The sequence below is a fragment of the Neophocaena asiaeorientalis genome, unplaced genomic scaffold, assembly GCF_003031525.2.
Source record: "Neophocaena asiaeorientalis asiaeorientalis breed wild unplaced genomic scaffold, Neophocaena_asiaeorientalis_V1.1 scaffold26, whole genome shotgun sequence".
In the NCBI taxonomy this organism is placed as follows: domain Eukaryota; kingdom Metazoa; phylum Chordata; class Mammalia; order Artiodactyla; family Phocoenidae; genus Neophocaena; species Neophocaena asiaeorientalis.
In genome coordinates, this window is record NW_020173108.1 from 7,039,232 (window position 1) to 7,060,979 (window position 21,748).

The following is a 21,748-nucleotide window of genomic DNA, read 5'->3' on the forward strand; positions in this document are numbered from 1 at the left end:
TATTGAGCTTTTAGGTATGAGTAATTCCCTTTGATGTGGATAAAAGCTTTACCTGTTTATTTAAGAGCACGCTAGCATCCTTAGAAACAGTTGTTAAAATCCAGTTTCTTTTAATTAAGTGGATACTGTAGGTATCCCAAACCTATGCATAAATTAACAGAACCCAGAAAAGCTAGGGGACTTGACCAGGTGTCCATTAGACCCTGTGCTGTATAATTACTTGTCCAGTCTATCTCCCATGCCTTTCTTATTCAAATTCCAGAAGTAGGGGATGGTGGGATCTGAGCTTAGGAGAAACATTAGATTAATCCCAGAGCACAGGAAATTGGAATTATAATTTCTGTATTATTTTGTTGTTTCCAAAGATTTACATGTATGGTTAAATAAAAATTCATCTCTTGCAATTCAATAAGAGCTATACTATATATAGATTTCATTTTTAAGAAGTTTATATTTCTTTTATGGGCCAATGTGTAAAGCTGGAACCTTCATTAAACTAATGAGAGCATGCATTAATATAATAAAATGTGTATTTATTTTAAAATTTCTATGAAATATATCAGAATAAAATTTCTAGACACTTGTGTATTGACCATTTATACTAAGTTGCTTTAACCTTATCTGAATTTAAAGTATGTAGTTTAGCTTCCTGAACTCTTACAAAAGAAAAATATAAACTGGAAAATTAAGATTAACAATGCATATGCTAATCCCCTGCCAATGTCTCATATAATATTAGCCACAATACTGCTGAATTTTGACTTGCTGTTATATAGCAAGGATGATGACATATTCTGCTCTTACCACTGTAACATATAGGTAAGGTTTATTGTATACATTTTAAAATAATTGTACTAACTTGATTAGCAATTGTAGTGATGATTTCCTTTGGAGTTGAAAAAAGGTGGAAGTGATTACAAAGGAACTGTTGATCTATATTATAAGAAAGCAGTTATGGATGCTGTGGGAAATATGCAGTAGGAAATATGACTATTAAGTGGTTTAAACAAATATAGAGTAGGGAATTCCCTGGCGGTCCAGTGGTTAGGACTGATTGAACCTGCTGAGGGTTCAATCCCTTAGTCGGGGCACTAAGATCCCATAAGCTGTGCGGTGTGGCCAAAAACACAAACAAACAAAAAACCAAAAATAAAAAAAACACACAAAAAACAAACCAAATAGGGAGTTATTTTCCTCATTTAATAAAAAATCTGGATGTTGGTAATTATTAGTATTAGCATGTCAGGGCCAGTGTTTCTTCAGTTCTCATCCTTCCCTCAGATATGATAAGGTGACCAGCTAGCCCTGGAAATTACATGTGCATTCAAGTAAAGAAGAAGCAGGGGAAGGCATGGCACTACTCATCCGTCTCTTTTATCAGGAAAGTAAAAGCTTTTCCAGAGCCTCCAATAGCTTTTCTTTCTAGTAGTCTGGGTCACGTGACTACCACTAGCTGGGAAGGCAAGTATTTCCAGCCTCTTGGAGAAAGGGTTGGTAATGACTCTGGCGAGCCAATCATAGCATCTCTCAGTGGGTCACCTCTGGAAAGTGTGTATAGAGCTCCTTTAAATGTCAATAGGAAAATGATAGACTCACAAAACAGAAATGAAAATAGCAAAGTAGCCCTTCACTCCTCCATGAAACATTGATTGGGCCCCTTCCGTATGGCAGATTCTACATAGCTGTCCGTCATTGAGGTAATGAGGTGATGGAGCTTCCTCGGAAGGTTGTTAATTAATGGTTGGTGTCATATGGCATCCGATGTGAATGACTTATGTCTATAGTACACCATTTCTACTCCTCTGGAGCAAAGGGTCCACTATGGATGAAGACTTCTAGACCAGGAGATGACAGAAAATTGCTGGAAAATATGAAATGCAAATGTATCCCAGGAGATAGAGGGTGGATCCATGTTACTTGTGTTAGCTGTACAGGTGATTAGTGGGGTGTAGTATTCTGCCAATAAAAATTATGGAGGAAGCTTAGTGTACAAATACCAAAACTGGCTTTTTACTCATTATTTGGATGGTACTGTTCTTTTTCAGGAGCTTTACCTTCCTTCTTAGGTTTTGCTTTAGTGACATTCCTTAAGTACAAGCAGCTGGTTTTTTATTAAAGGAAGTAGTCCAGAGATTGTGCAAAACCAGGTTGAAATAAAAAGATGTTTCATCTAGTCAAAAATGGACTTGCAGATGGGAGAGGTTTTTGTTTTCCTCTAGCATTTCCCTCAATTCAGAAGTCATTGTTTAGGTGAGGATTTTGGACCTAGTAGTAGTTAGTAGCAAGCTGCAATTCTGAGAGTGAACCTCACTGACATATTATGCCTTCCCCCCAATATTTCACACAAATGTTTGCTAACTGATTGGGTGGCCAAGCTCAAGAAAGACTTTTAGTTCTTTTTACAACTATTGTTGCTAACAATCAGCTTCTTAGGAGGGAACATAAAGGTTTTTCCCTTTCATTCTCAGGTCCTGCAGGTTTGAAAGCATCATAATGAAGGGACCACTGAATATCATTTGGCCCGACAATTCCACATTAGGATTATTTCCTTAGGATAGATTTCCCCAAACTCAGAAAAAAGCTTTATGTAGTGTTAACTGAGAAAAGAAAAAGAATTGAGAATGGATTATTATGCAGCTATCAAAATTGTTTCTGAAGATTATACAAAAAATGCCTGCTGTAGTGGTAGGTTGACAATGAAAAAGTTACAATATGATTAAAGTCTGTAAGAAAAAAATAAACTAGTGCAAGATTTTAAAAAAGACAATGCTTGTCTTTGGAAGGCGTTCTTACGGTAATCTACTTTTCTGTATTTTCATATTTTTATAATGAAAATCAATTTTTATATGAATCCCTGGATTGACTTTGTATCCAGTGAATTGACTTCTCAGTCGTGAGAGCACTGGACTAGGAGATGGGCAACCCAGATCTCTTCTCAGCCACTAACTGCGATCTTAGATAAGTCATTACCTCTCTGGGTGTTACTTCTCTTTAATAAGATGAGCTTGTTGGGTTAAATGATTACTAAGATCCCCTTTTAACTTTATGCTTTTATGACATCACTGTATAATATTAAAAATGCTGTGAAACTCAAAGTATAATGTTGCCTGAGAGAATGGAAAAACAATCAAGAAATGCTTCGACTTCATATTTCAGATATAAGGAAAATGTCCATTGTGTCACTCTCGAATTGTGCTAACATTTCAAATCACGGAATGCAAAGTATTGGTGGGCTCTTAGATGATTTATTATCATACCATACATGCAGATTGCTTTACAAGTTTCCCAGCAGTAAGGTGTATGCTTCTTTTGGCATGCTCTGACAAATCTGAATGAACTTACACAAAGCAACATTGGCCCTCACTAAGGTCAATTTCAACAGTCTCCCAACATCCATTTTGCCTCATGTCACATATTCTTCCGTTTATGTTCCTGGGAAACACCAAAAAATGAGCATGTTTATTCATTTACTTGGGTTGTCTAACCTGAATCCAAGAAGAAGCCAGTTGTCTGTGGCTGTCATGTTGTCTGCCCCAGGCTTTGGGCAGCTGAGAGCCAGTGACTCTGATGTGTCCCATATGCTGGAAGCAGGGACTGTCAGTCACTGCCATCGAACAAAACGGTAGCTCAGTCAAAAGCAAACAGGCATGATTTTGATGAATTCTCTGTAAACATTCTCTATATTTACATTTATGGCCAGGTCAGACTTATATGTTTACCTAAAAAATATTGTAATACATCTTTGTATTAAGGAGTCAATAGCACCATTTCGACAGGTTTTAAAAATGAAATGTTCACAGCTCCTTTTCCAGTACTTTTCAATCAGAAATTGGGAAGGCAGCCTATGATCTTGGCGGTGTAAACTGCAGTATTTACACTTCGTCTTTGTCCTCCAAATCCTACATGCATTTGTTTTTGGCTAATGATTTGCAGTCTAAACTAGTGGAGATGTAGGTTTCCTGTATAGAGTGGTATTCCATTATCTAATCCTCCAAGCTGCCGTTGAGCTGCTTATGTCCTTTTAGTCCAGAAAACTTTCGACAACGCAGCAGTACAGATTTCTCCTCTAGGAAAAACTAGAAAAGACATACCAGATACTGTCACCTAAGTCTGAAAACCCTAGTAAGTAGTATTCCTTTCTCAACGCCTGCTAAGTTGTGTTTTCTGTACCCCTACAGTATCTCTACATCTTAACTCCTCTTCCATCACTCAGATGATGTTCAACCATTGTCCCTTTCTTCGTTTCATTTGCCTGAATAATATAGCCAGTTACTAATCACAGACATTATCTGAAACAAGCAAAGTGGCAAGACAACTAGAAGTACATATACTGTAATGATTATGTTTTTAAAAGTTTCTTGAAGATGGATGTAAAATACTGCCTGCAATGAGTGATATAAAAAGGAAATTATAGAAAGGTGTATAAAGGGGCAAAAGGGAGAGATGGAGACGAAAGGACTTCACAGGATCGGCTTGAAGTTTGGGGAAAGCAGCTCTGAAGATTTTAAATTTCATTGTCTGAGGCTTAACACAGGTTGTCTTTTGAAGTCTAAACTTTCAGGTATAATTCTATCTTAGATCCTGCGGGAATTGCCCTTTCAGGTCAGATAATTTAAAAGGTTAAAATAACTGTGAAAGAAGTAACCTTGACGTGGCCTCCATTGGCAAAGCTTTAGCAAGTAGTTAGGTGATTTTCTGGTCACCGGGAGTTATTCGGATACTGGAGTTTTGCCAAAGTTACTCAAATAATCACGTATCTTCTTTTACTCTGCTTTGTCAGTGGAGATCTCGCCAGTGCAGTTTTTGCTTTTAGTGACTGAAGCTTTATTTCAACTGGTGACTTGCAACAATGTCTTTGATGTGTTGGGTGATTTTTATTCTGCTTGGGGACACACCAGATTAGCCACGTATGTAGGAGATCACAGAGGGCTACATGCTCTGAGGAAATGCTGCACAAATGTCTACCCAGAGTAAGAAAGGGGTGAAGAAGTCTAATTCAACTTTGCACAAGATCTGATACTCTTAGGCAGACTTAGCAACACTTCCCTGCAGATTTCAGTCTTTCACACCCAGCATTGTTCCTTCAACACATTCCTCCACTCTGCAGATTTCTCAGCCAAATGTTCTGCCTTCCTCCTCCCTACCTGCAAAGGTTCTCCCCATCCTTTATATTCCCAGGAAGCTCCCCTTGATCATTCCAAGCGAAGGGGAGCTTTTCCTGCTTTCCATCCCTGGAGGGCTTACTGCCTGCCTAGATTTAGCACAGGCTATACGTACACTTGTTTTTTCTCTCCAACGACAAAGCTCAATCCTAGAGGGTAGCATGGGTTTAATTCAACTCTGACTCTTTCATTGTACGTAATTGTTTTTCAATGAAAGTTTACTGAGAAAATGGGTCCCTGGCGTGCGCTGCTCCTAGAAAGCTTCAGAATCACCGAATCATCTCCTTAAAGTGTGCTTGCGATGTAGGCCTAATATTCCCTAAACTACACTGTTTAGTTTTTTACTCTGGGAGGAAAATTAGCTACTGGCTTTGGTTTACTCATTTCTAAGGGAAGCTGGTGACCCAGATATTGAGAGAAATTTTTAAATGATAAGTTTAGTCCGTTAACAACTGCCTTCAAACCCTGAGCAATCAAGAAAAATGGGTAGGTGGGAATGTGGAATCCTAATCTACATTTTACCTTTTCCCTCTTCCATTCCGGTAAAGTCTCCCTCCTACTCACATCAACCATGAGGAGCAGGCAGACGATTCATCTCTTTTTTTCCTGAGTTCTATAGTGTATCCAGTGGCTACATCATATTGATTGCTGCAACAGTTTAAAGAAAACAATATATTATTTAATTAGAGTCATGATATAATTTTAGGTATTCCTAATAATAAGCTGATAATAGGTTTTCTACTCAATGTCTCATTTGTAACCTTTTGGCTATAGATGTTCAAAGTCGAACACAAAGGTCATGCATGCCTACATTCTCAATATCTGGGCCACCTGCTTCCCTTAAGGCAAATATTGTGGAATGAATAACTTCTCTGTGACAGAAATAGACTAAGAAAAGGGCCCCTCTTGAATTTCTAAATATGTAAGAAAAGGAAAGGAAAGCATTTATTTGCTCGAGGCCTTCTCTTTCCAAAGAAGTGAAATATACAACACTCAGAAAAACACAGGGATTGGAAAGTAGCTTTCTTACATTAAAAAGTTGGCTATTTGCCTATTTCCTGAGCTACTGATAAGCAAGTCATTATCATAGAATGCCACATAATAAAGCATGTTATTTCCTAAAAATGATTAAATGAAAATCCAATTGGTATTAATTACTTGAAAATATTCTGAAGGATTCAGAACCAAAGGGGGCTCTCATTTCTTGGCTTACTAAGTAACAGCTGCAGATTGACTTAAATGTGGGGAATACAAAATGTCATTTACATGATTTTAAATAAAAGGATCAAATTTCTAAAACGTGCTTGATGTGCTAGAAATCTTTCTAATTCCTCTCTCTTAAACAAGTCAATTTGTACTCTAAACTTTTCTTTTCAGGAATGATGCAATTTTGAATTTTTAGTCCTGTAGGGAAATTTTACTGTTAAGTTGTACTTCCAGCAAAATTATTGTTGAGACCATCTGTACAGAAACAATCCTCTCCTAACTTCCTAAGAAGCAAATGGGATAAGAACCCTAAGCTAAGGAGAAGAAATCTGGAATATGGGAATCTGTATTCCTAGATGTTACCAAAAAGGCAGGGTGCCATGAAAAACCAGGGTCATCAATTATTTTCTGTAAAAGGCCAGATAAACATTTTAGGCTTTTCTGGGCCATACAGTCTCTGTTGAAACGACTCCACTCTGTCCTAGTAGCATGAAAGCAGCCATAGCCAATGTATAAATAAATGAGCATGGTTGTGTTCTGATAAAACTTTATAAAACAGCGCTCTGATGGATTTGGTCCGTGACCTATAGTTTGCCTGACTCTTGAAAACTGATCTTTGGAGATTTAACTTTATTTCCTTGGGTAGTTATGTGGAAATTACTTTTTAAAAATGCACTTGTAAATTTTATGTGTATATCACAAAGACCATAGATAAAAGAATGATTGTCATTCAAATAAGAAAGAGTATAAACATTAGCCCCTAACTTGTTTACTAATAATCCCTTTTGTCTGTCACCTGTCTGCTGTTCCCACTCAGTAAACTCAGAGGACATTTTAACATGTCAAGGGAAACACACAGCAACATCAGTCAGACATGGAATGCACTACTACTATTATGTTGTTTGGACCTAACTACTTAAAAAATGGGCATGTTAGGTAATTCTTTTGGCTTGGTAGGTGGGGGTCATGAAAATATTACTGAAATTAAGGGTGCATGAATATAAACATTTTGGGAACTTCTGAAATAATCTTGACAATAAAAATCATACTCATGAATATGCTATTTGTATGCTACTGTATATTAGCTACATGATAGGCTATAAAAATAGGTCAAGTTAAAAGGAGGCAGTTATGAGACGACAGTTGTCACTTTATAGTCATTCTTACTTGTATCCTTTACAAACCAGATTAACTACCATACATGTATCAAGGAAAGGACAAAGAAAGGACAAACTTAGTAAATTTTTATCACCCACAACTGATTGTCAGAGAGAGAGAGTGCTTAGGGAAAACAACAGCTTTCAAAAATTCTAATATGAAGCCTGTTATATTTGAGTAGCCCCAAATAATCTTTTAAATGGAAAATAAATATTATATAATCTGACTGAAGATTAACTATCTGTCATTTTTTTTTTTTTTTTTGTGGTACGTGGGCCTCTCACTGCTGTGGCCTCTCCCGTTGTGGAGCACAGGCTCCGGACGCGCAGGCTCAGCGGCCATGGCTCACGGGCCCAGCCGCTCCGCGGCATGTGGGATCTTCCCAGACCGGGGCACGAACCCACGTTCCCTGCATCGGCAGGCGGCCTCTCAACCACTGCGCCACCAGGGAAGCCCTAACTATCTGTCATGTTTAACACACTGTCTCACAGAAAAGGCTACGCAGATATAAATATTCCATATCCGTGGGTATTCCAGGTCAGTTTTCAAAATGTGCTGAAAGCAACTAGTTAAGAAGAACAGTATGATTTTGCTGTCTTAGCATTGCTGTTTAGAGTTTCAAACTAAATTCTGGGCCACCAAAGACTTCATATTTCTTCGACCAGTCTGGGATACTCTTTCCAGGATTTTAGAGGACTTCAAAATTCGAGAGGGCAGCTTGATGGCCATAGGGATGGAAGAAAACATTGATCTGGGATAAGTGGTAGCAAACCAAGTCATGGGAAGAGCAAATGATTGGTGAAATCTCATTTTCCATTACCGACTAATGGCACTGTACCAATATTCAAACAGTATCACTGGAAGAGGTGCTTCCCATTTGGCTCATCTGAGCTCAACCAAGACAGATGCCTTGAGTCTTCACTAGAGCAATGTCTGATTCCTGTCAAGGACTCACATGGTCCACTCTCATGGCAAGGCTTCCTCCTTGTCCTAGGTAGACCTCTGGGCCAGGTGACAGAGAAAAGACTGAATCTTGAAGGAAGTTAAAATCACACAATCAAAGCCTCTAGAGTACACCACAGAGAGTGTGTGAAAATTAGAATTTTAAACAAGCAAACATAAATTAGTCAAGTTTGTTATTGCTCTCCAAGAAAAGTATATAAATGGTTGGGCTATGTGAGCTGAGACTATATTATCTGATCTCAGGTGATATTTGAAAGTAATGATGACAAAAACTGGCCCTTAACAGATCAGGATATAGAAAGAAGAAATGCTGAGCTTGGTTACTATGGGTGGATAGCTGGTATCTCTCCAGTGATCTTTTAGGTTCTTCTATTTGTCAAGGAGCCAGAAACTCACCCTGAGTTGTGCCAGGGGAAGAAAAGAACTTTGAAAAAGTTTTATAGAAAATTATTGGTTACATTTCTGCTTAACATGTGGTTATGAATATTATACCAATATTGAGATTATATGTGCATAAACGTTAAAAAACAAAAACGTGAAGACACACATAGAGTCTAACCAGTAAGCAGTATTTAACCAGTAAATGCTCAAATGTTAGCAACTACCTTGATCAGAGACATATCAGTGCTGAACATTAAGGAAATTTAAATATGACCTAATAGGCAGTAATTACAAGGATATTACAAATCCTATTATGTAAGTAGATGTCGGAAAAGTTTGCACCAGCTAAAGTAGACCTAGATAACCAGACTGAATACTCTGCAATGACAAGTAAATTACATAATGCCACTGTAATTATGTAATTGACTCTTCTCCGTATATTTACGTCAATTTATGTGGAGTCAGCCTCATCAAGAAAAACCTAGCGCTGATTCACTTTTTTGACTTGTTTTTGCATTTGCTTTGCAAAGACAATCCTAAAACAGAATAAATGATTTACTGATTTTATCCTTTGCCTTTTTTGGCATTTACTTCTTTTATTTTCCGATTTGAAATGCAACCAGATGCTTCTGTGAAACAACTGAATTATGAAACAAAATGGCTTTCTCCAAATTTTCAGTCGATAGGCAATCTTCAAGCAGTTACCTTTCATGTGCAACTGGAAACAGGGATTGCTAAACATTCTAAATTACAAAATATGTTTAAAATACTATGTAACTGAGGTCACAGTAAAAGGCAAACTGTTCTTTTCTTTTAAAGTCTGCCACTAAAAATGGCTATAGAACCTTGAGGTTTATTCTAAAATAGCAATATGTAAGAAAATTCCAAAAAGTCTTTTGAATCCATGTGTAATGGCAGAGTTGATTAAACTCTTCTAAGGAAATATAAAAAATGCCAGCGGATGGTCATATTCTCATTTTAGGGATAACTGGGGTGATATCATCCTCATCATACAGTCTTTATCATGCAAATTTGGTATATTTCAGAAGATTTCTATAAACAGTATTGCCTGCAATACAAGGATGGTGTCCAGCCTTGTTGGTGGCCAGGCCTACGAAATCCCACTAAGATTCTGTGTGCAGCCCTTCCTGAATGAGGACACATGGTTCGCCCGCAGAAGATTTTGGTATGTGAGAACACGATTGGCTTCATGGCAGTACTCAGGAGACGCTAGCCTGTAGTCAAGATTCCAGGGCCCAAAGAGAGGAACTGTAGCCAACGGACAACTTGCCAATGCCCAGGAACGTTCTCTAACAGTCATGCTGGGAAACACTTCTCCTCTGAAGCACATGAATAAGTAGACGTGGCCAACAGAGTTTTTACTCATTTCAGTCTATGACATTTCTGAAACATTTTCTTTTTGGCCTCCTACCAACTCATCAGTGTGGAAAACTGAGGCAGCTCAAATCTAAGCATAGAAATTTGTCTGTCATTTTGCTTTGAAAGTGCTCTAGACCAGCGCTCTTCTAGTACCACTGTAGCCACTAGTCACATGTGGCTGCTGAGCACTTGATGTACTAAAGGTGTAACATAATCCTTCTTTTGAAAACTTAGTACAAAAATAAAAAATTTAAAAGGTCTTGTTAATTTTTCATATTGATTATGTATTGGAATAATAGTATGGATATATTGGATTAAAATACAGTTAATTTTACCAGCTTTTTTTTTCTTTTTACTCTTTAAAATGTGGCTAGGAAAAAATTTTAAATTACATATGTGGTTTGTATCATCTATATTAGGCAGCACTTGTTCTAGACTATAACTTCTACAACCATATTATTCTAATTTCTACCTTATTTATGTGTTCATGGGACAAATGAGCTCTTACGGTTTGAGAAAAACCACTGGGATTCCAATTAGACTTTTTAAATGGGAGAAATAATTCAAGATTGTCCTTCTCTATGGCAAAATAGTCTGGTTTATCCTATGTATCTGAACTTATCTGAGAACAAAAATCAATAATGTAATAACTGTCATCTCTAAAATGCAAAATGTATTGTTTGCTGAAATTCCCTTAATTATTTGCTTTGTGACTATAGTGTCAATTAAAGGAAACATTGTGAAATAGTTCATCAAATTAAGGTTCTATCTGCATTAGTCTATTATTATAAATAAGTAATCTTTGAGATAGATAATATATCCATTTTAACAAGCAATATAAATGTTTACTGTTTTTTCAAAAATGTTAATTTAACTATCCTAACTTAAATAGCATCTCTGTGAAACCCTAGGTTGAATCATTTGGCTGAAATGCCCGATTTTTGTGAAGCTTTGACTTGTTTTCCACTGAAATGACTAACTCAGTCACTTAGGCATTATCAGGACTTAATCTTTAACCTACAAGTCAAAATTTAAAACTCCTGCTGATTTTTAGAGAGTGCAATTTATGGGTTAAAAAAGAGGAAATTACGCTCACACCCTCACAGGGAATAGGCATGTGTACTCACTTAAATGGGTAAATTCTTAAGCACACACTGGCCTTGGCATTTGCAGTGCTCTTCACACTACACAGTCTGCAGGTCCAGCCACTGCAGTCAGCCCTGAATGTTGGGATGATATAACCACTACCCTTGGAACAATATGGAAGTGGGCTGGGAGGGACAATGTGTTCTCATCTTCCTATTAGTATTGCCACTTTCCATTAAGATTCCTTTCCCTCTCTTCTTCCCTTTTCCAATATATGGGACACTTACCATATATGCCTCACCATATACACCTGTTAAGTCTCTTTGGGAAAAGTATACCAGGCAATTGGTCTTTTAAAATAGAAATCTTAATGCTTGGGGAAGAAGGCATTCTTAAAGTTTGAAACTAGTGAGCCCCTTATAATAGCTAAAATGGAAATTCTGAGAGAATAAAGAAGGAGGGAAACAGAAGAGAAGAAGATAAGTACTCTCTACTAATTAATAAAGATAAAATGAAACAAAAAATCTTTCTCTGAGTCCAGATGATATGCCCTTAAGGGCTTTTTCCTCCACCTCAGTGATCTGTCAGGTCCCTATATTATGGGAGGCAAGAAGTTCTACCTTATTTTCTTCTCATGAGAACAGTAGTAAAGGAAGATTTGCACTTGGAAAGCAGAATGTCTCCTAGGTCGAATAGTCCCCAGAAACCAGAGGTTTAATTTAATTTTCTAATTTAATATTTCTGAGGAAGAGCCCAAAAAATTTAAGATCTCTATTTTTGAGGAGGATTTTTATGTGATAGTCATTTTTAACCATAATTTTGGCCTGAAAATAATCCTTTTTTAAAATTAAGGAAACCTACTAAAATATGCTGCATAATTAATTTGATAAAAATGTTCATTTAAGCTCAAGCTAGAAATAAATCTGAGGTATTTGGAATTTAACTGTGATTTTTATAAGGGAAAAGTGTTTATATGAAAACCAAAGAAAAATATTTTGAAAAAAATCATGGTAATGTATTAGGTCTAATGTTACAGCTTCTCAAGAGTCTGATATGAAATCAGTGTTTTTTTCATTGTTTCTTTTTGTTTTTGTTTACTAAAGTAAATTAAAAGCTGCATTGTCCTACATTTCTGGACATGGAAACTTTCAAAAATACATTGTAAATTATGGGTGCTTCCATTCCAAGTATGAGAAAAAGATATACTAGCTTTTCAGAAATATCTTTAGTCCATAAGCCGTATATCTAAATAACCATCAGTTGAAGGAAAAAAAGGACTTTTACAAAAACAAAGGTTTCCTTACTATACTAAAGTCAATAATGGATGATCTTACAATGGGATATTATTCCCACTCTGTTCAGACATTTTGGCACCAGCCTTTGGTGTAGACTTTTCTAAATATCTGAACCTTGGTTAAGTATAGAGTTTATCCATAAAAGTGTTCCTATCTTTAAAATTGTACAAGCTTGTGAATAAATTCAATTTTATCTGAAAAATGACAAGGAGTCAGTCTTTATTAGTCTAAGTCCCAGTCTTACCTCCTTTTCTTCACTAAATTTCTTTATTCCACCCCTAAGTGTTGTCCATCAGAAGGACTTCTTGTTAGAGAGCAGGTGAAGGAAAGAATAAATTCCTCAGCGTGAGTCTGTAAAATAATTTTTTTAGGACCGTAAAATGGCAGGAATTTGTAATAGAATGTTTTTGGTTATTAGTAATATGGTGTGTATAAATAAAGACAAGATAAAAAAACATTCTGCACACAAGCTTTAGGGGCATATGGTTTCATAGCCCTTAAAGCATGCTTCAGTTTCTTACCATTATAAGTGGATTTTTTTTTTTTTTTTGCACATACCATACAACTATAACCTAACCATCTTCTCGTAAACAGTTTGAACACATTACTGAAAAGACTGTGAATGTCATGGGAATACATCTTATAGCTCTACCTAGTATTAGCTGGGCAACAGTCCTTGTAAAGAAATCCAAAGGGTGTAGGCTGGCTAGGTTTTCAAAGCAAAAACAATTTGTTACTATTTACTTCAAATGTGTGCTACTGGTCCCTGAAAATGTATGTTTTTAAATGTTATGTTGTGTTTACTTGCAATTTCAAATTTAATTCATCAGTAGGTATTTGGTATCCATTACATACCATAGAAGACACTATTTTTTCATAAAGCAGTCACATGCATTGAAGTTAGGATTACCAACTGATATATATGTATTTTTTTGCACCTTAAAAACAGAATCACTATAGTGCATATCATGCTTCCCCACCTTCCTTGCTGAAGGACAAAATGCATAAAGTGCCAGGATTTGGCTCCCAGATGGAAGGAAGCCTTTTAATACTCTGGCAGGATCACATCATTCTGCTGAGCTCCAAATTCCAGAGCAGGGTTTTCTTGCCCTTCTTTGGGGGCTGCTGCTTCCTCAACAGTCTTCAGCTTTTCCTCCACTAGGCCCTCCTCTATTTCTGGGTCAGCCTCCTTTATCCCATCCTCTAATGCCTCGGGCACCATCTTGGTGGCCTCAGCAGCATTTATTTCAGCATCTTTAACTTTCTCTATGGCTTGCACCTTCATCAGCTCAGCCTCTGCCCCCTCAACTGCCACTTGGGCCCCATCTCCTTGAATTTTCACTCCTTCCGGAATAGCTTTAACATCTTCATTGCCATCTTGTGTTGGAGATGGCTCTCGGCTGGCCTTCTGGCTCTCCTGGATGCTGCCATGGCTGCTGCTGGCGCTTCCCAACCGGGAAGAGGCCACCACGGCCTTTACTGCTGCCTGATTGGAAACAGAAAAGTGTCAGGTGTTACTCTCACTTAAAATCCCAAATCAGAGCTCAATTTCAATTTTGCATTTAGGGAGTTTTTTATTATATGTTAGTGTTTAATCTTTGAAAGTATATTATTCCAAGATTGTCTAATGAAAACTTGTTTGGAGAATGAACAGCAAAATATGTTTAATCTCAAATTAGCATATTTAATCATCTGGACAACCAAAAACCTGAGTAAATGCATTTTCCCATGGATTACCAATATTCAAAAATTTTAGATTGTGTTTCCCAAAGTATTTGTTTCATGGGACACTAGTTCCATGGATGTTAGTAGGCACTATCTAGATAAAAGAGTTCCACAGTCTACTTTGTTTGAGAAATCCCTGGTTAAGTCAAGGTTGTTTAATGTACTGTATTTCAAATTAATATGACCATGGAACCCTTCAGGTTTATTTAGTCTGTATCAGCCTGTAAGCGATTGCTGAATAGAACACTGTTTTTGACCCCCAGCTGTTCTCTGAGATCCCCTGTATGTATAGCTAGTCCTAAATGCCATTAAGTAAGAGAAAAGCACCTAATTTCTATTCCATATACATTCTATAAAAAGAGATATGTTTTGGTAGATAATTTTCCCTATCACTTGAATTATTTTTACCAAGTATAACTATTTGCTTATGTACTAAAACATAGTTTTAAAAATTTTTTTCCCAATTTTTCCATATTCAGAAAGTAGACAACTTTCTGAGTAAATGTTTCCTGAACAATGCTGTTCAAGCAGTTCAGCCTTAATTAAATGAGAAGCAATGATAATGGATTTGTTTGGTGAGTAAAGCTCAACATACAACACATTTCCCTTTATTAACAATGAATTCTGGGAATTCCCTGGCAGTCCAGTGGTTAAGACTCAGCGCTTTCACTAAGATCCCACAAGCCGAGTGGCACGGTGCCCCCCACTCCAAAAAAACCCAAAAAACAAAAAAACCCACAATGAATTCTTATGAGAGGATAACAGAACTACAATTGGCTTTATACCAGCACTGTTGGGATTTCAAAGCAGGATTTTTACTGGTACCACAGGAGATGAATAATAGTATTAGATAAACAATAGTGGAATTATCTTTGATCATCAAGATATGAGAGAAATCTTTTTTTTTTTAAATAAAACAAATAAATGCCATCTAACCTTGAGCTTGCGCCGGGCATTGAATTCTTGGAGCTTCTTTTGAGCTGTATCCATGTGTACAAAATTGGCTGCTTTACCTGTGACCCATGGGTGCTGGAGGGCTTGGAAGGTAGTCAGCCTTTTCTTAGGATCCAACACAATTAATTTTCTGACCTGAAATGATAAAGAGCCATAGTCTTCTTAGGGAGATATTTACGGTGACCTGGGCTTGCCCCTCAGCTCGTGAACTTCTAGGTCTTATTTAATTTCCTTGGCAGTACACTAAATATACATTAAACAATTTTTTTAAGTCCCCAGAGGTTACTGTAGAGATGGCTTCAGGTAGCAGTAGCTGAGGAATCTGAGAGTGGTGTGCGTAGGCTACCTGAGAGCCCAAACTGGTGGATAGCTTGTCCACGGAGGTCAAAGAAACAAGTCCTGCCTTGCCTGTAGACTGGAAGTTCTTTGTTTTTGTTTTTGTTTTTGCGGTACGCGGGCCTCTCACTGTTGTGGCCTCTCCCGTTGCGGAGCACAGGCTCCGGGCGCGCAGGCTCAGCGGCCATGGCTCACGGGCCCAGCCGTTCCGCGGCATGTGGGATCCTCCCAGACCAGGGCACGAACCTGTGTCCCCTGCATCGGCAGGCGGACTCTCAACCACTGCGCCACCAGGGAAGCCCTAGACTGGAAGTTCTTTGAATGAGAACCAGCATCTGAATAATTCTCGGCCGTACTTCACTTCACTTAGAATTCAGGGCTTAAAATACACATCAATGGAGACGGGCATCGTTCATACATCCATCATTCTTTCTATGGGAATTGAATGGCAAACAATAGGGGCAGTATCATAGCCCTTATGATTATACCATGAGTCTATCATGAAGTTAATAGCTCTCTCTAATCCCTTGAGGGTACTTGAAGGAATAAGCCAAGAGCTGGGGTAAAAGCCTATTTAGAATCAAAGTAAAGGTGTCAGTAGCTTGTGGGTATGATTTGTTTACAGGACTGAATTCAAACCTATGGTAGCCTATTCTGGGAGGTTTACCCCTGCTTGTGAGGATGAGCAGACAATAAATTGCCAGGAAGATCAACAACCAAAATAATCCCCAGCCCTAGGCTCAGAAGGGGTGACCTGGAATGAGGCAGAGACTATTTGGAGTCAGGAAGCATGTTCAAGTCCTAACTTATTCAAAGCCTCTAACTACTTTTGTGACCTTAGACAAAGACCACATGTGAATTGGGTGACTATGGACACCCTCCTGGGCCCTTTCTTACATGACCTCATTTCCACCCTGATTCCTTTGTATCAATAAATACATTCTTATAGACATATAACATTTAAAAAAAAACCCAAAACTCATGTAACCCTGTCCATAACCTTATCAATTAGTAACTATTAGCTCCAATTCATAAATGAGGGATGGAAGGAAGCTCAGAAAGATTTAGTGACTTGTGTAAGGTCAGACAACTCGTAACTGGTGGGGGCTATACTCAAACTCGGGTCTTAGAGTTTGTCTCATGGCCACTACACCATAGTGCCTCCAAGGTTGTCAGCCTCTCTGGCTTTCAGTCTGCCAATATGTAAAATGAGGGGCTTTGGATGATTTAAGGCATAAGATCTTTTCTAACTCTAATAACCTAAGAACTGAACACAGGCTAACAAAATCAGGCAGCTAGTCAAATGAAGAATGAATATCCAGTTCTCCTTTCACTTCCTTTTTGTAGCATTTGCAAAGAAACGTGTGTGGGGGGTAGAGACACTGAAGGGCAGAGACGCGAGACTGCTTAGTCTTAAAATCAGAGAGGAGGTGGAGGGAGATAAAGATAATTAAGAAAAAGAATGCACAGTAGTAATACAAATTTGATAGTAGTCAGAGCTATCATCTGTTGAACACATATACTAATAATTTTATGTCAATGATACCTAATCCTTACACCATCCCTGACAGATATTTCCCTCTCATTTTCTAATCATCCGTTTCCTCTTATCATTACCATCCTCCTCCTCATGAAAATACAAAGAATTACTGAAAGCCAGTATGTACCAAAATTTTATATATGTCATCAGTAATCTTTACATTTGAAGATACTGATGCACCGAATTATTAAGAAACTTGCTGAAGATTAGAGAGATCCAGTGACCTTGTCAGGATTCTAACCCAAAGCCTTGCCATTATCCTACGGTTCCTCTTAATAGCCCAACTCCCCACTCATCGGCACCATAGCCTCTGCTCATAACAGAACAGATGCAGGTTTTGCTAAGTACACATTATGAGGCTCAATGATTGCTTTAGTTCTCAAGTTTTATAAATTTATTAACCAACAGGAGGTCTAGCTGAATGAAGGAACATCACAGCTAACCCTCTTATCCATTTAATTTTTATGAGAGATAAAAAGAAATGGAAGGAAGACTAAATAACGGGGTTATTATTGAGTTAGTTGGTGGTGATTACTTAGTATGTATTATATCCCTTAATTCTTCTAAAGACCTAGAGACAGGTACTGGTATCATCTCAGAGAAGAAAACTAAAGCACAGAGAGGTTAGGCTAGCCCAAGGTCATATCTGTAAATTATAAGAAGGGGGGTCACTTGAATCCAGGCATGTCAGATTTTAAGAATCCTTGGTCTGTTTCCTGATTCATGGTTTCATTCAACAAATATTTATTGAGCCTGTACTTTATGTCCATATGGTACTAAGATCTGGGCACACATGCTTCACCCTCTCCCAGAGCTTACAATCTAATTAAGGAACACCTTTGAGCAAGTATACAGAAATGATGACCATCATGAAAAAGGAAGTCTAGGGGGCAGAGGAACAAGTGGCAGAAGGAATGAACCAATTGTGAGAAGAATGGCCTGCTGAAGACAAAATCTCCCAGAGAATGCCAAATGGCAGCCAGGGCTTGAAGATTAGAGTTACCCATGTAAAGAGGTGTGTATGTGTATGTAATGGTGGAGAGGAAGGAGGAAAGAACATCACAAAGCAGAAGGAAGAGCAACATACCCAGAGCTACACTGATGAGGGACTGGAAGTCTAGTGCTCTGGAGGAAAGAGAGATCAAGGGAGAGTGATGTGAAATAAGTGGCACAAGAGAGGGTGACACTTATTTATAAAACCATTCCTCTGGATCCTGTGTGGAGAGTGTACTTGAGAGCACAAGAAGAGGCAAGGAGACCAGATAGGAGGTTGTGGCCGTGAACCAGGAGAGGATGGGGCTTGGACTAGGCAGTTGTACTGGAGGTGGAGAGAAGCGGACGGATTCAAGAGATGTTTAGGAGTGTGGGCCCTGACGTGAGGGAGGAGTTGGGATGACACATTCCCACATCACACACACGGCCTCTCTTTCACAACCATGTTGGAAAATCCGTGACCTGCAGGATATCTGTTTTCATGAAAGAACACAGATGGTAAGGAGGGAAAAGAGCACTGGATAAGGGGTCTGGAAATCTGGATCCTTAGTTCCTAACAATGCCTTTCTGCTGAGAAGCTGTGTGAACTTGGACAGTCATTTCACTTCTCTGGGCTTTAGCAAACGTATCTTTAAAATGCAGGGAAGATTAGATGACTCCTAAGATCCCTTGGAGATCTAACCTTCTATGATTCAGAAGTTAGCTTTTAGTTATTTCTGCACAGTTTCTCTCTAGAGGATTGATGGTAAATGTTTCAATTACACCCTAGTATCCTCTTTATTTTACAACAGGTGGGCCATCTCCCTAGAGGGTATGTGTTTCCTGAATGCAAACAAACTTCAATGTTACCTGAAGTGAGAAGCCAAGTAAAACAAACAAAAAAACCAAACAAAACGTATAGTGTAACTTGTATAATGATAATCATGCATGATGGGACTTATGTTACTATCAGGATATTTTAATAAGTTTGAACATTTCAAGAAGCAATGTTGTTTTATTCAAAGTATAACTAATCTAGGTGATAGCAAGCCATTTTAAAACAGAATTCTTCTGTGTAAATTATGTTTGGATTCACTCAGCACATCTATCTTCATAAGCAAGGTTCTGCATTGACTAGGTGGTAAAAACTCATTAATTAATATGCCAAAATTTGTGATAATTCAGCTAGAGATGAATCAAACGTATCTTTTTTCATTATCTATAAGGAAAATGCATTAGTGTGCATTGTTTCATTAAAAATACTTTATAATTAAAAAGAAATAAGCTATTAAGAGGGGTTGATTTAAAAAATGGCACTGCCCATTAATTAGATAAAAATGAATGCAAGGAATTTTATTTCATTTTGTTTCATTTTGTTTGGTCACACTTACCAAATCCTTGGCATTTAGAGATACTTCATCCCACCAGGGGGAGATAAAGTAATATTCACAGTTCAGAATTCTCCTAAACATGAACTGATCGCCTCTTTCATCATAGAATGGTTCAAATCCACAAAGTCTAGAGGGACAAAAGATAGGGAATAAAATGTCTTTTAAAAGCCTAAGCATATTTCACCGATTTTTTGCAGAAATTCAAGACTGTCCTTTTTCACAGCTTCCTGTTATGAATGTAATCGCTCAGTTTAAGTACGTAATCACCTTCTTACAATTCACTTTTGATTATATAAACACACAGTCATGTCTTCAGGAAGTAAGAATAGATACAAAACCAATTTAAGATTTCTACAAAGTTATAATCATATTAATAATTATGACACAAACAACAATAATAATAGCTAACACTATTATAGGCATTATGCTATAGTGCTATTTCCATGGATATTTTTGCGGTACGCGGGCCTCTCACTGTTGTGGCCTCTCCCGTTGCACAGCACAGGCTCCGGATGTGCAGGCTCAGCGGCCATGGCTCACGGGCCCAGCCGCTCCACGGCATGTGGGATCTTCCCGGACCGGGGCACGAACCCGTGTCCCCTGCATCGGCAGGCGGACTCTCAACCCCTGCGCCACCAGGGAAGCCCTCCATGGATTTTTTCCCACCAGGAATTGAGAAGACAGATTGATTAGAATTCCAATTGATTACAAAACAGAAAAGTTAGGATTTTGAGAATAAATAAAAGGTGGAAAGAAAAGTTTTTAGTTGTTTTTATTCAGCCCTTTTCACTTGAATTCTTCCATAGAGATGAATACGATATTCGATTTCCATCCCATTCCAGTTTGGATTTCAGAGTGAACAAACACAAGAGCTAACACTTTTGTCAGGGAATGGCCTTTTAAAACTTACTACAGTGAGAGCTGCAGCCAGCAGAGGTGAGCAGCCTAGCGTTAGCTCAACCTGGTAAGGACCCTCACTTTTGCACATCTTAAAGACATCTCACTATGTTCACCTTCATCTTCCGTCACGGGTCAGCATAAAAATGTATGAGAAAAGTGGGAGAAAAGAAACAGAGAACCATCTCTGGCATCCTAAAGAGAGGGAGGAAAAGTGAGTTGCTGGTCTGGGACCACCAAGCCTCTACTGTTTATAGGTGGGTGGAGGTACTGAAATCACTAAAGACCAAACGGGAACTATTTTTTAAAAGTCCCTGCTAGGGCATGTGTTGCATCTGACAAGGAATGAAGGAAAAAGAATGAAAAACATTTCCCCAAATTCTTCCTTCAAACTGGCCAGGTTGGTGCCGAGAATGAAACATTCCAGTGCATCCTAATGTAGGGTGTTTCTAGGAAGAAGCAATTTCTCATGTTCTTTTGCTCAGGGAATGTCCTGTTGGGAGAGTCTTTGTTTCTTTCAAATATTGTGGAGCCAGCCAGGAAAAGGCAAGGCTCAGGGAGTGCTGAGGCCTGGGCTGTGCATCCTCCCTCTCCCATTGAAGAAGTCCACGCAGAGAATACTGCTCCAGCAAAAGGAGAGAAGGGAGCACAGGTCCACACGTTGCCAAGGAGGCAGGTCATCCTCACCTGGCCCTCCTCTGCCCTCCAAAACACTAGAAAAACATAGCCTGTTGTTAGCTAGTCATGGAGAAATTGGTCAACTTTCCAGGCTTAGTTTAGGGAACTCTTAATGTTTCCCCTTCTGGAAATCTAGAGAGAAAAATGATAGTTCAGAAGGTACAGTACTCAAATGCCTTTCTTTCCTCTCAGTCATGTCAGCAAGTCTGTGCATTGGTAACAGAGGTAAAAAGTTTATCTCACCAGCCTGAAATGTCAAAAATGGAAGAAATGTGACAGAGAGCAGCACACATGTGTGCATGAGCACACAGACACACACACAGAGTAAGAAAACCCTTTAGAAATGGAAATATTTGAATGCTGACATTGACAGTTTAGGAGGATATTAGGATTATAAAGCCTGAAGTGTGACTGTATTACACAGGGTAGCTCCAAGCCATTGAGCAGAACTGTAGTATTGAAAGCCGAAGGACAGAATTTGAATCTCTGATGTTATCTGATTCTGATTTTGACCTGAGAACTGTAATAGTTGCTTTTGTCTGTGGGGACAAAGGGTTTTGGTTTAATGCTTTAAACCAAAGAGAGGGACCAGAATTCTTGTAAGAAACAAAATGGCCTTTATTT

General features: G+C 38.3%; 1 protein-coding gene across 3 annotated transcripts in view; it reads right to left on the reverse strand.

Moving 5' to 3' along the window:
* Positions 1 to 5: 5 nt before the first annotated feature.
* Positions 6 to 21,748, reverse strand: part of CAMK4 (calcium/calmodulin dependent protein kinase IV) — a 226,411-nt gene continuing 204,668 nt past the window's right edge. Inside the window, exons 10-14 of one of the 3 annotated variants that reach the window (XM_024743346.1) lie at positions 19,550 to 19,676; positions 15,293 to 15,445; positions 13,911 to 14,117; positions 12,876 to 12,982; positions 6 to 5,810 (exon numbers count right to left, since the gene is read on the reverse strand). In XM_024743346.1, coding sequence (XP_024599114.1) covers positions 12,899 to 12,982; positions 13,911 to 14,117; positions 15,293 to 15,445; positions 19,550 to 19,676 — 571 coding nt within the window. In that variant the 3' untranslated portion in view covers positions 6 to 5,810; positions 12,876 to 12,898. Of the gene's footprint in view, positions 5,811 to 7,880; positions 14,118 to 15,292; positions 15,446 to 19,549; positions 19,677 to 21,748 lie in introns of those variants that run through there. The other 2 variants (XM_024743345.1, XM_024743344.1) reach the window with 2 other exon arrangements.